Below are 14,627 nucleotides of genomic sequence, written 5' to 3'. Positions count from 1 at the left end.
TGAGATAGTTGAGGAAAAAAACTGACTTAACATCCACAGGTGATTAATAAGCAATCATTTTGCTGTTATGTGTTGTGAACTTCCAATATACTATCTTGTAATAAATATCAGAGCCTTGCTGTTTTCACACCCAGCCAGACCAATAGCCATTCCCAGAGTCACAATGTGCCTGTTTCTTACTGAAAATGCATGTTGTCTTTAACTTCAAAGGAGATATATTACTTGCCACAGCACATTGGATCCCCAGGAATGTTACAAAGGTAGTAGGCTCTCAAAATGTTCATGTGTTTTATTTCCCACTCTGGAATAGATATGTCTTAACAAGAGACCTGGAATACCTGCAATTTCTGCTTTACCAAGTTCCATCAGTGGAGAGTGGACCAACTTGTAGTCATGGGGAATGATGAGATAATAATCCCTGTGGACTGAATTATGGCACAGAGTTGATAGAGGTGTGACACAAGACAGTGAAAATTTGTGGCTATGCCTGCTTGATGGAAGATTTCTGATGTATGCTTATTGTGATGAAAGAAGAAAGCTTACCAAAATGATGACTATATTGGTATACTCCTTTATTTTGTTTTTTTGTTGTTGTTTAACTTTTGTTTTAAATTCAGGGGTACATGTGCAGGATGTGCAGGTTTGTTACATAGGTAAGCGTGTGTCTTGGGGATTTGTTGTACAGATTATTACATCACCCAGGTATTAAGCCTAGTATTCATTAGTTATTTTTCCTGATCCTCCCACCCTCCGCCCTTCGGTAAACTCCAGTGTGTGTTGTTCCCCTTTATGTGTGCATGTATTCTCATCATTTAACTCCCGCTTATAGGTGAGAATATGCGGTATTTGGTTTTCTGTTCCTTTGTTAGTTTGCTTAGGATAATGGCTTCTGGTATACTCTTCTAAACACATCTGCAATAGGAGATGTAATTAAAGCTTCCAGTTGGAGGCTTTCTGGACTTGGATTGCATTCTGGACTCTTGGTTGACACGGGCCTGGTGTGTGTGGGGGCTGTATAGGGCTATAGGGGCTTTACACCCATGTTTCTCTGTGGTCTTATTTGTACTTATATTCTTCAGAGTTTTTCCTAACTTTTCCCTTTTACAATTTGTTGACTACCTTTCTTGTGCTGCTTTTACCCTTACAATTAGGTGGAATTTACCACCTAGTGGTAAATGGTACAATATATCATGGACTATTATAAAGCATTGAAATCTGACTTTTTCCTCTACATTTGTATTTAGTTTATTAATTTAGTTAATTCACGTTTTATAAATATAAAATATTAATTTAAAAGCAAAGGCTTTTATGTCTTAAATTTGACAACCGTTATATTCACAGTTATAGGCATGTTTGGCATCACTGGCTTTATGGTCATCAGAGCTGCTTTTTGAGTCATCTAACTTTCAGAGCACATCATCTTCACTTTCAGCCAAAGTTAGCTGTGGTTCCGCTTTTTTTAATCTGTGTAGGATGTTGTCACTGGAAATTTTACCAAGAGCTATAAAAGTTTGCTCAAATACTATGATAGAAGTTTTTTCGTTTGTTCTGACTATGGATATTTACAACCTCTTCAATGTAATTGTTCATTGCTTTTAAAAAACATATCAATATCTTATTTTTGAAAAACATTTAATATAAAGCACTCTTACCTATGAAGTGAAATGAATAGAAAATGTATATGATTTTAATGTTTTTTTTTTTTTTTGAGATGAAATCTCGCTCTTGTTCCCCAGGCTGGAGTACAGTGGTGTGATCTCAGCTCACTGCAACCTCCGCCTCCCGGGTTCAAGCGTTCCTCCTGCCTCAGCCTCCCGAGTAGCTGGGATTACAGGCGCCTGCTACCACGCCTGGCTAATTTTTGTATTTTTAGTAGAGATGGGGTTTCACCATGTTGACCAGGCTGGCCTTGAACTCCTGACCTCAGATGATCCACCCGCCTCGGCCTCTCAAAGTGCTGGGATTACAGGCGTGAGCCACCACTCTGAGCCTTAATTTTGGTTTTTTAAAAAGTCATTCAAAAATATGCCTGGAAGGAAATACATCAAAATGTTAACAGTAATCTCTTGTGGTAGAATTACAGCTAACTTTTATTTTCCGGATTTTAAAAATTCTTCATAATAAATAAACTTTATTTTTATAATCTGAAAAAAAATTTTTCAAAGAGTTTATCCTAAGAATCAAAATGGCTTAACGTTAGAAAACTCATTAATGTGATTCACTGTATTAACCGATCATAGTAGTATAACCACAGGACTTGGTGGTCAATTTGATGTGGGAGAAATGGAAATGTCAGAGGAATTTCTAGAATGCTTGATTTGGTAACATGGAGCCTAGGAAACATTGTAGGATGGCAGAGAGACAAGTATGGGTTTGGTTTCAAGTAAGATGGGTTTACGTGCAGGCATATCAGTAGAAATGCATATGGTGGTAGACGATTGGAAATAGAGGAGATCTGGAGTTTAGGAATATGGGAAATGATCATACAGCTTTCCTCAAGTAATTCACAAACTAGCTGGGAGATTTTTAGTACACAGAGAAATTAAAATGAATTAGTGTAGTTTGTTAAAATATATCATTTTAAGCCTGGCATAGTGGTTCTGCCTGTAATCCCAGCACTTTGAGAAACTGAGGCTGGAGGATCACTTGAGCCCAGGGATTCAAGACCAGCCCGGGCAACACAGTGAAACCTCATCTCTACAAAAAAAAAAAAAAAAAATTCGTCAGGTGTGGTGGCTTATACCTGTAGTCCCAGCTACTGCAGAGGCTGAGGTGGGAGGATCTCTTGAGCCCAGGAGGTTGAGGCTGCAGTGAGTTGTGATTGCACCAGTGCACTCTAGCCTAGACCACAGAGGAATAACCTGTCTCTCAAGATAAATAAATAAATTAATTAATAATAATAGTAATTCTGTAAGTGTAATGAAAGAGGAAAGGGAAATCAGTAATAAGGAAGGACATGTGTATTTCAGGACCATTTTAGGAATCAGGTGGCATATTGAAGGTTGATGATGGATTGAGATTTAGACGTTCACTAGGGAAATATATAGGTTAAAGCATATGATTAAAATATCTAAACTTGTCAAAGTGAGGTTTTCCAAGCATTCAGAGAAATTGTTTGGCTAGTTTAAATGACTGTATTATCCTTAACCAAAGGATTAGCTAAATAAACATTTTGAATGGGTGCTTATCATTTATCGAGTATTTACTATGTCTCAGGCACTGTTCTAAGTGCTTTATATGAATTAATAGCATTTAATTGCCATGAAAATCCTGAGTTAGGTACTATTTTTAGCCCTATTTTACAGAGGAGGAAATGGGGGCATATAAAGGGACCTGCAGTAGTAAAATGGTGAAGCCAGTATTTGAACCTGGGCCATTTAGCTCTAGTCTGTCTTCTCAGCCGCTGTCTTAAATTGTTACTCTCCATTTGTATACAAGTCTGTTTACAAATTCCAAAATAGTAATTTGAGGTATATGCTGTTCCACTGAGTTGTTGATTCTCCTTATGTGTTTTATTTTTGAAACAGAGTCTTTTTCTGTCACCCAGGCTGGATTACAGTCACAAGATCATAGCAACTGCAGCCTCAATTTCCTAAGCTCAAGCAATCCTCCTGCCCCAGCCTTCCAAGTAGCTGGGACTACAAGTGTACTCCGCCATGCCTGGCTAATTATCTCATTTTGTGTGGAGACACGGTCTCATTTTGTTGCCTAGACTGACCTAAAACTCCTGTGCTCAGGTGATTCTCCTGCCTTGGCCTCCCAAAATGCTGGGATTACAGGTGTGAGCTACTGCGCCCCACCTGTCTTTATTTTGTTCATAAAATTCCACACTCTTTCCACAAAGGTCTGTATCGACTACCTGTAACTGAACTTCTCAATTTCATACTAATTCAATGTGCATTTTTGAAATCAAGTGATAGTATTTCTCAGATTTAAAAAAAAATGTATTTTCAATGTCAAGTGTTAATTCGTCTCAGGTATTAAATAGGTAGTTAAAAAATATTAACATTTGGCAGGGAGTGGTGGCTCACACCTGCAATCCCAGCACTTTGGGAGGCCGCGGCAGGTGGATCATGAGGTGAGGAGTTTGAGACCAGCCTGATCAACATGGTGAAACCTTGTCTCTACTAAAAATACAAAAATTAACTGGGCGTGGTGACACACGCCTGTAATCCCAGCTTCCAGGAGGCTGAGGCAGGAGAATTACTTGAACCCAGGAGGCGGAGGTTGCAGTGAGCTGAGATCGTGTTGCTGTACTCCAGCCTGGGCAACAGAGCGAGACTCCATCTCAACAAAAAGAAAAAAAAAATTAACATTTAATGATACCCTTCCCCATGGCCCCAAGTGTCAGGAACCCTTTCATGTTATCCTTCCTGCAAAATAAACCAGAATGGATAAGGCTTTTGGTATTTCAGTAAGTCACAATGCTGCCATGAAGAAGTAAACAAGAGGAGCAGTGCTTTATCGTGGATGGTAGGATAGAGTTGAAAATATTACCTCTCCAGAAGTGTAAGAAAGCTAAGGCAAAACTGCTTCATAGGATTTACTTTGTGGGTTCAAGTATAAGAAATAAGGATTGTGCTTTCTTTAAATCTGAGTCCCAGGAATCATTAGGCTTTTTTAAGAGATAGGGTGTTGCTCTGTCACCCAGGCTAAAGTGCAGTGGTGAGGTCATAGCTCACTGCAGCCTCCACCATCTGGGCTCAAGGTGTCCTCTCACCTCAGCCTCCCAAATAGTGGGGATTACACCACGCCTAGCAATATTCTTATACTTTAAGAAGTAGTTTTAAGTAACTTCCATAATCATTCTGTTTCTCAGAACTTCAAATGACCTAATCATTATGTCCAAAGCGTTGGGGAAATAACTTTATAAAGCTTAGAATACTCTATGAGAAAATGCTACAGTCTTTATCCTTTTTTTAATCCTTTTAAGAGATGAGGTCTTGCTGTATTGCCCAAGCTGGAGCACAGTGGTTCCATCATACCTTCTGCAGCCTCTAGCTCCTAGGCTCCCAAGTGAACCTGCCCCCTCAGACTCCCAAGTAGCTGGGACTACAGGTGCACACTACCATGCCCAGCTAATTTTTAAGCTTTTTCTGTAGAGACAGGGTCTTACTATGTTGCTGAGGTTGGCCTGCAACTCCTGGACTCCACCATTCCTCTGGCCTCAGCCTCCAAAAGTGCTGAGATTACAAGCATGTGCCACCATGCCCAGCTTATCTCCTTTGAGACAGAGTCTCTCGCTCTGTCACCCAGGCTGGAGTACTGTGGTGCAATCTCGGCTCGCTGCAACCTCCGCCTCCTGAGTTCAAGCGATTCTTGAGCCTCAGCCTTCCAAGTAGCTGGGATTTACCTGCCACCATGCCCAACTAATTTTTATATTTTTAGTAGAGACAGGGTTTTACCATGTTGGCCAGGCTGGTCTCGAACTCCTGACCTCAGGTGATCCGCCTGCCTTGGCCTCCCAAAGTGCTGGGATTGCAGGCATGAGCCACCGTGCCTGGCCCCACCCCCCTTTTTTAAGTGAGGAAAAAATGAATCATTTATTTTTGATTGACTCACATTGTTGCTGTGTATTCTCAGTAGGACATTTGTCTTCAGTTTTGTTCTTTCTTGTGTACTGATGTGGAATTAAATATATAGGAGTTCATTTTGCACCTACAGGAAAAGTTTACTGCTAAACTCTTGAGTCAGCTCTACAAAATTTCCATGAATATCCAGACTTCTTTGCATGAGTCTAAGGAATCTAAACCTAACATTGCTATATTGAATTTATTCAGTTAGCCAGGCACAGTGGCTCATGCCCGTAATCCCAGCACTTTGGGAGGCCTAGCCAGGAGAATCTCTTGAGGCCAGGAGTTCAAGACCAGCCTGAGCAACATAATAAGACTCTCATCTTTATGGAGAAAAAAAGAAGAGAAAAAAAGAAAAGAAAAAAATCTATTCAGTTATGACTGACTGGACAACATTAAAAAGTCAACACTTTGCTGGTTCCGTGATTTCTTGGTGGTATTGACTTTGACCAAATTTCCTGCTAATTTAGATAAAGGTGTAGATATAACTTAAATAGTATTTGGATTTCTTTGACACCTTGAAACAAAATGACAACCATTTTCAAATATGCTTAACTAATTTTTAAAAGACTTTGTTTATAACAGACATCATGAGTAAATGGCTTACATAACTAACTCTCAATTTGCCCAAGACTGTGGGCATTCATGGATGTAGGACTTTTTAATATTGAACTGGCCACTCTGGCCTGATTAATTATCTGAAATAAAACTTCCTGTGAATTTTAGGAGCTATTTCCAGTCTACTGAGTATTGCTTTAAAGAGTATTGTCCCTCACTTGCTCTTTTACCATAATCTGTTGCTCTGGTAATATGAATTGTCTTTAAAGAGAATCATTTAAAAATACCATTGAGAGATTAATGAATTAAGAATGGTTGGTATTTCTTCCCTTATGGGAAGAAAGAAAATATTTGACACTTATGGTTCAATTCTTTTTTTTACAGGTATGTTGAGTCGATGGGATGATAGCCAGAGATTTTTGTCTGACCATCCATACCTTGTATGTGAAGAAACTGCTAAATATCTTATTTTATGGTGTTTTCACCTGGAAGCTGAGAAGGTATTATTATGTGAACCTTGAGTTTCTGGGAACCTTAGTGGAAGTCTGATTTCATACTTTATTGATGTTTTGTTTTGTTTTCTACATTAAGTCCTTTAAAAGAAAGCAGGAAGGTCATTAAATGGAATTACCATTTTTTGCTTTCAGATCTACTTGAGTTTAATGTGGGATTTTGTTGTTGTTGTTGTTTCAGTTAGCATACAGAAACTTTTCCACTATGCTTTCTCTGCCACTCCACCTCCATCTCTCTTGTTTTCATATTACTATAATCCTTTTCAAACTAATTTGAAAGTCGTATTTTAAAAATCCAGACGGTAATCATGGTATTAAATCAAGTTCAGAGCATGGTCTTCCTTTAGTTATTCTGGTCCACATACAAATAATAAAAAAAAACTAAGATATACTCTGTATATGTTTGTAAAGTATTTGACTTATAACTTAAGAGAGTAAAATCAAAAGTATTTTAAAAATTCAAAATTTGAATGAGTATGCCAATTAAATATATTTATATATTTGTTTCTTATATCATTTAAATCTTTTTCAGAAAGGGGCTTTAATGGAACAAATAGCACATCAAGCTGTTGTAATGCAGTTTATTATGGAAATGGCCAAAAACTGTAATGTGGATCCAAGAGGGTGTTTTCGTTTATTTTTCCAGAAAGCCAAAGTAAGTAGTTATTTGATATTGATAAATGGGAAGATTTGGTCCCAGCTGAGACCTCTTTGTTCTGTTCATATCAATAGAAGGCATCCAAGCAGGATGCCACAGGCTAAATTCTGTAGATTTTCTTGTGAAAATAAAATTTATATTGCTAATTTCTTGCTAATTTAAACTTAAAAGAGCTATATAAGAGGCTGTACTACAGCATGTATATGAAATTGAGACCCATTTAAATGAATGTGTGTATTCAGGAAACTTACGTTCCATCATTAATTCATTCAGTAAATATTGAGTGCCTAATGCAAAGCACAGCTGTTTCAGATGCTCAGGATGCATTATTGAGCAAAATAGATACAGGATTCTTCATGTGTAGAACTCAGCAGTTTAATGAGAAATCAGACTTTTATAAAGAAAAAATAGGAAGCAACCTAAAAATTCAGCAATTAAGGGAATAGTTAAAAATACCCATGGTACATAGAATATCATGCACCCTTTAAAATTATATTTATGGAACTTTTGTAATGAGCTGAAGAAATGCTTACGCTATGAATTCACAGGAAGCAGTACATACTAGATGGTGTTGGCTATGTTGAAGAAAAATAGATGTCTAGAAAGATTAAGTACCTTTCACACTCACAAGATTTGCAGTAATTTAAAAGCTGCCCAAGAAGTAGGGCAATAAGAATTTGCGTTCACTGCTAGTGGAAGTATAAATTGGAACAACCACTTTAAAAAATTTTCTAGTGAAGTTGAACAAGTGCCTGCCTTAACACCCAGAAATTCTCCTAGGTGTATGCATCCTAGAGAGTAGATTCTCAAGGTGTGCTCCAGGAACCCGGAGGGGCTTCAAGACCTTTTCAGGAGGTTCTCTGTCGAAACTATTTTCATAATAATACCAAGATGTTATTTTTAATTTTCACTTTCATTCCTCAGTAGTGTACAATAGAGATTAATGCGGAAGTACAAATATGAGAATCTAGCCATCTTCTGTAAAGTCAGACATTAGATTTAGAAAAATTGAAGGAAAAAGCAGCTCTTTTCTCACTAAATTTTTTTGTTTTGGAAAGCTTTTTTTTTAAATAAAAATGTTATTAATGGTAGTGTAATGAGTTTGTCATTGTTATTTTTAGTTAATGTTTTAAAAATTCCTCAGTTTTCATTTCTAACAGTAAATACTGACAGATACAACTCACATAAACAGAAGCTCTTTAGGGTCCTCAATAATTTTGAAGACTGTAAAGAGAACTGCTGCACTAGAGAAACTCTTACACATATGTACTAGATTGCCGTAATGTTTATAGTAGATTGTAATAGCTAAAAGCCTGGAAACAATAAATAAATTGTGGTGTAGGTTGAGTATTCCTAATCCAAAATCCAAAACGCTCCAAAATCCAAAACTTTTTGAGCATCGACATGACACTCAAGGGAAATACTCACAGATTTTGTGTTTTCAATTTAGAGATGTTCACTGGTAAGTATAATGCAAATATTCCCAAATGTGAAAAAATTGACAATCTGAAAAACTTCTGGTGCCAAGCATTTCAGATATTCAACCTGTATATTCATTCTATAAAATACTAGCCAACATCAGCATGGATGGAAGAACAAGAGAGTGAATCAAACAAACCACAGAGTGATGTATCTGTTTAGATAGATGCTAAATGGATATATCTAGTATCAATGTTCATATTTTGTATTTTTTCATAAAGTATTTTTTTAGTGACAGGCAGAACTAAATAATATATTGTTGAAGGATACATATATAAGCAGTAAAACTAAAAAGCAAAGGAATAATTAAGAAGACAAAAGTTACAATAATGATAACCTCAGGGAGGGAGGGGGAATGCTCTTGGGAACTGGTTTCTAGGATCCTAGTAATGATCCATTTCCTAATTTCTATGGGTAAATAGTGGGGGTTTTGCTGAATAAACTGTGCGTATATCTTTTACATGCTCTTCTGCACATAGGATATATTTGAACATATACAATTAGAAGTTAAAAGGAAGTATACCAAAAGTTTAACTTTGGTTATACTTGTGTGGTGAAATTATAAATAATTTCCGTTTTCTTTTTCATGTACTACAATGAACATTTCCTATTATAAACATAAAATTATATTTTTATATTAAAAAAACTCTCAATGTGGCAGTAGTCCTAACTTAAATACCCTAAACTCTTCTGAAATGCAACCAAAATATGAAATTTTCCTGAAACAGTTGAACTTTAATAGCAAATGCTTGACTTGATATTTTAGCTAGGCTGCTTCTGGTGACTAGTCTAAACTTGTTTGTTTTTAGAGATAAGGTCCTGCTCTGTCACTCAGGCTAGAGTGCAGTGGTGCAATCATTGCTCACTGCAGCCTTGAACTTCTGGGCTCAAGCAGTCCTCCTGCCTCAGATTCCCAGGTAGCTGGGACTACAGGCACATGCCACCATCCCCAGCTAATTTTTTGTAGAGACACGGTCTCACTGTGTTGCCCAGGCTGGTCTCGAACTTCTGGGCTCAAGCTGTCCTCCTGCCTTAACCTTCCAAAATACTGGGATTACAGACATGAGCCACCACACCCGGTCTCTTCTAAATTTTTACTTGACACTTAAGAGTAGTAAAAAACATACTTTCCTTTTTATCTTACATTAATGGATGTGTTTAAACTGGTGTTTAATAAAATAATGGAATGTGGCCAAATCATATATATTGTTTGACATTTACTTTAACAAAGTAAAACGGAAAGGCACTGGTCTTCAATCTTAACATTTGTATGCTTAATAATACTTTTTTTTAAATTATGAAATAATCACTTTCATGGTATGCTTACTTTGTTCCAGGGACTATTCTAAGCACTTTACATGTATTAACTCATTAAATTCATATAACATTTTATGAGGATTACTGTTGCTATCTTATGGGTGAAGAAATTGGCATAAAGAAATTAAGTAAGTGGCCCACAAATTACTTAATAATACAAAATCTGTCATCACTCTATATCTAAATCCCTAAACCTTAAGCACGCAGTGAGGACAGCAATTGTGCCTCTTAATTTTCAGAAAGAATCCTTATGGATATTACATACTCTGTGTCCACACAAGTTCTTATAAAGTGAGGTGCTAAAATGTAATTAAGGAAATTCTTCCTAAATTTACAAGAAGATAGGATGGCAGCACAGAACATTCTCTGCATTATTTCAGTAGAAGCTGATGGTAATAACTAATCCACAGGTTTTAACCTGTTACGCAACCTAAAATCCATTTGACAAGATCTCTTCCACTACTTGAACTTAAAGCCTGCACTCTATTGGTAGGATAAATCTCTGTATCATTTCTCTATATTCAGAGGAAACATAAACAGAGGCAGCTGCCAATAGGGAGTTGCCTAAGAGTTCCACTCCCTCGACCTAAGTTATCATACTTTTTCTTTCCATAATATTGAAAAGAAGGTACTTGCTTAACTAGAGCAAGATAGTTCCATAATGACGTTGACTATTGAATTCTATTTGGTTTTCGTAGCTCTTTTAAGTAGGGAATATACAGTTAGAAAATTACTAGGAACAGGTAATAGTGCCCCCTCATTAATTGTTGGAGAATTAAAAGGTTTTAAGAATATCCCTTGATTGTTTGGTAGTAGGAAGAAGATAGAATGAATTGGACAGATTAAATGACTATTTTGGATCCTGTTAAGGATGCAGATAAATCAAGGAAAATACAGAGAAAGCCTTCTTTCCTTTTAGTTGTGTGCATATGCATAGGGAGGGGTTGTTTTTCATTAGCTTATTTTGCTGAAGCAGAAGGAAATGGAGCAAACCAATTATTAATGTTCCTATAAATCGGGTAGTTTTCACAAATGTGACAGGGATCGTGGTGGTTTCTATATTTAGACTATTCACCTTGTCATTACTTCCTCCACTTCAAACCTGTTATATGCTTTCTGGAATTTACTATGTCTAGAAATCTTGAAGAACAGTCTTTGTTTTTTTTTGTTTTTTCTAGGCAGAGGAAGAAGGTTATTTTGAAGCATTCAAAAATGAACTTGAAGCTTTCAAGTCAAGAGTAAGACTTTATTCTCAATCACAAAGTTTTCAACCTATGACAGTTCAGAATCATGTTCCCCATTCTGGTGTTGGATCTATAGGTTTATTAGAATCCTTACCACAGGTAAGTTGGAAAAGTAAATATTTGTTTTATAAGCCTATTAATTCACATAATTTTTGTTATTTTGCCCCACTCTTTTTTTTTTTTAATATGTGCTACTATTTTAAATATTCCTGCCTCAGAAGATAACTGTTAAATCTTACTTCATGCCATGTTTTGGTGCTGAATCTCACCTCTTAAGTATTTAGAGATACCAGATTTCCTCTCCTTTTAATGTAGTAGTGATTAGTTATACCTAACCATTCTTAAGAACAAATCTTAGCTATTGATCATCTCAATCATAAACTCTTCAAGATGGCTCCCTCAGGAGCTTCCTTAAAACATCTCATCCTGAGTTAGAACTATGCCATTTTGAATTTTTTAGGATGATTAGCTTCAAAGTGGACATGCACATGGAACCAGTGTGATCTGTTGCTTAAGTTTATTTAGTATTTTCTTGTTAAATGTTGGGTCTACCAGATATAACATTTTTAGAACACATTAATGTAGCTGGTAATATTGTATCTGGTAATACTGGCCAACTGTTTGAGTCTCTTTGAAGTCTTCAGTGGTTTGATCAAGATAAAACCATGTCAGCTGGGCGCAGTGGCTCACGCCTGTAATCCCAGCACTTTGGAAGGCCGAGACAGGCAGATCACGAGGTCAGGAGATCGAGACCATCCTGGCTAACAAGGTGAAACCCCGTCTCTACTAAAAAAAAAAAATACAAAAAAATTAGCCGGGCGTGGTGGCAGGCACCTGCAGTCCCAGCTACTCGGGAGGCTGAGGCAGGAGAATGGCGTGAACCCGGGAGGCAGAGCTTGCAGTGAGCCGAGATCGAGCCACTGCACTCCAGCCTGGGCGACAGAGCGAGACTCTGTCTCAAAAAAAAAAAAAAGATAAAATCATGTCATATAGGCAGCATGAAAAAATTATTTACATCAAAAAGGAGACGTGATCAGACCACTGGTCTGCCTGATGCTAGTTAGGATTACAAGTTTAAGTTATTATTAGATAATTCCTACCCATTTGATTTTACTAGTAGCACTTTAATAGAGCCCAGTCATCTCTCATTTCCAGGCTCCAAGATTTTAAGACCAGCTTTAGCCAGTTTAATCTGTTGTCTACATTGTGAGAAGGAAAGTCTTATTCAAAAGACAATGTGAGGAGAGTCCTATATTTAGTTTTAAACCTCATAAAGTGCTAAAAATTGGGATTTTCAGTGGCTTGACCTTATCTCACTATAATTTCACCATTCCAATTACATGTATGTCCTTTAAGGAAAGTGATTGATCATATTTACCCCAGTCAAAAATATTATGATCAGGAGTCTCTGAGCCTACTCTGGCTGAAAAAAAAAAAAAAAAAAAAGTCTCAAGGATGGAAATAATTAATGTTTGATTTTTAAATAATTAGTAATGTTCCCCCTTAGTTAGACATGTAAAGAATATTGCCTCTACAAATTCCTACAGATTATCTCTTAATTTTATTTAAATTCAGTGATGATTTTTCTCTTCAGTTCCTAAGAAATAGCCCATAGGGAAGTAGTTTTTCCAGGGGAATTCTGTGACCAAGTCACTGTGAAATCCACTATATAAACCTCCTGCAATTAAAATGTCACATAATGCATGGGAAGGAGAAAAGAGACTTTGGAAGGATGTAACTGATTCTAAATATAAGAGGGAAAGATACACATTATAGTATCTTAAGCCTATATTATCAAGAAGTTGCCTCTGGTTTGAGAGAAGTAAGTCCTTCTTATTATTAGATAGCAACTATATATTAGATAGCAACTGATATCAGGTGCTAGGCATCCCTTATAGTCATGGGGGGACTAGAATTATACAATTCTGACACTTTTGTATTGCTGATATTATCAGGGTTATTCAGATTTAATTAAGCTGGGCTAATCTCCTCATGGTGGGAGACCAATTCCTTATGGTAAGTAATTTGAGCATCCCGATGTAGTCCTTCTGAAGGATACAAGGGCTGGATAAAATTTCAGTTAGATGCTTGCTACATGTGCGGAAAGGATTATCGACTAGTTGAGGGAAGTAAAATGAGAGGCCACCTGAAAGACCAAATCATCAGTTTAGAGGTTTGGAAGAAAAATCTTACCATAATAATAACATCCCATTTTTATATCAGTTTATATGTTGTAAAGCACTTTCACACATATTATTTAATTTTCTCAAACACCCTGTGATTTATTTTCATTCATTTTTATAGATGAGTAAACTGAAATTCATAGAACTTAAGAAATTTGCCTGAGGTCAACACAATAAGTGATGAATCTAATATTCTACTTTTGGATTTCTATTATGCTTCACTGCTTATTCACCTATACCACAGACTGTGAATCATATGTGTTGAGAATGTTACTAGATGAAAATATGGGACAGTCAATGAAATTTAAGTATAGGTTAGGTCGGGTATACCGATTCCTTATTTTTTAGTCTCTGTATGATAGTATCTTACAGTTCTTAGGAAGACGGGTGGATGAGTTTTGGAGAATCTCCTCAGCCAATTCTGTTATTAAAAGTTGTGCCATGGAAAACTGGAGCCCAGTCTTAATAGAGTAATTGTAAGCTCTGTTCCAGAGAATTAGGCTTGGATTGTTAGAAAAAGGTCTTAAAGCTGTTTTTTTGGAGAATGAGACAATGTAACAATAATATTGGTCATTTTTGATAAAGCTTAAGTGTGGGTAACCATTTAGCTTTTCATTTCTTTTTTTTAATAATTGACAGCAATCGTGTGAAATAAGCCAAATACCATTCATTATCCTTAGTTTTGAGAGGTCTAATCCAAGGCCTCTTGGATATAGAAATAATAACAGTTAACTTTAGGTTTATCCTGTAGGCTAGCTTCTAATTTTACTAAATTGTGAATTTTGTTCTCCTTGAGGCTTGCTTTACTAAATAGAGGCAGGATTAAAACTGAAGCCCAGTGTGAGTGTCCCAGACCTCAGTCAGTTGTCCCTGCTACTTCCTTCATAAAGACCTGATTGGGAATAATCCGAACTCCAGCTAGCTTTTTGACTTTTAGAATAGAGGAATCTCACACAGTGTTGTACTTTCTTAGGAGGATCTTTAGAAAACCCTGCCTCCCAAACTCCTATTGGATGGTGAGGTTTAAGACATCTATCCTGTTTGACTACTGTCCTCATTGGTGTTTATTAAATAAAATAAATATAAGTAAAACTAGTAATACA

At 36.7% G+C, this 14,627-nt stretch overlaps 2 protein-coding genes across 3 annotated transcripts in view; one reads left to right on the top strand and one right to left on the bottom strand.

The window, feature by feature from the left end:
- Positions 1–14,627, bottom strand: part of AK3 (adenylate kinase 3) — a 75,356-nt gene that overhangs the window by 13,942 nt on the left and 46,787 nt on the right. The gene's annotated exons all lie outside the window — the stretch shown is intronic.
- The window catches only part of CDC37L1 (cell division cycle 37 like 1, HSP90 cochaperone), a 28,230-nt gene that overhangs the window by 11,168 nt on the left and 2,435 nt on the right, over positions 1–14,627 (top strand). Inside the window, exons 4-6 of the mRNA XM_528531.5 lie at positions 6,516–6,631; positions 7,176–7,298; positions 11,276–11,440. Of these exons, the coding sequence (XP_528531.2) occupies positions 6,516–6,631; positions 7,176–7,298; positions 11,276–11,440 (404 nt within the window). The remainder of the gene's footprint in view (positions 1–6,515; positions 6,632–7,175; positions 7,299–11,275; positions 11,441–14,627) is intronic.

The sequence above is a fragment of the Pan troglodytes genome, chromosome 11, assembly GCF_028858775.2.
Source record: "Pan troglodytes isolate AG18354 chromosome 11, NHGRI_mPanTro3-v2.0_pri, whole genome shotgun sequence".
NCBI classification, from domain to species: Eukaryota; Metazoa; Chordata; class Mammalia; order Primates; family Hominidae; genus Pan; species Pan troglodytes.
This window is presented reverse-complemented; position numbering and strand designations above follow the sequence as displayed.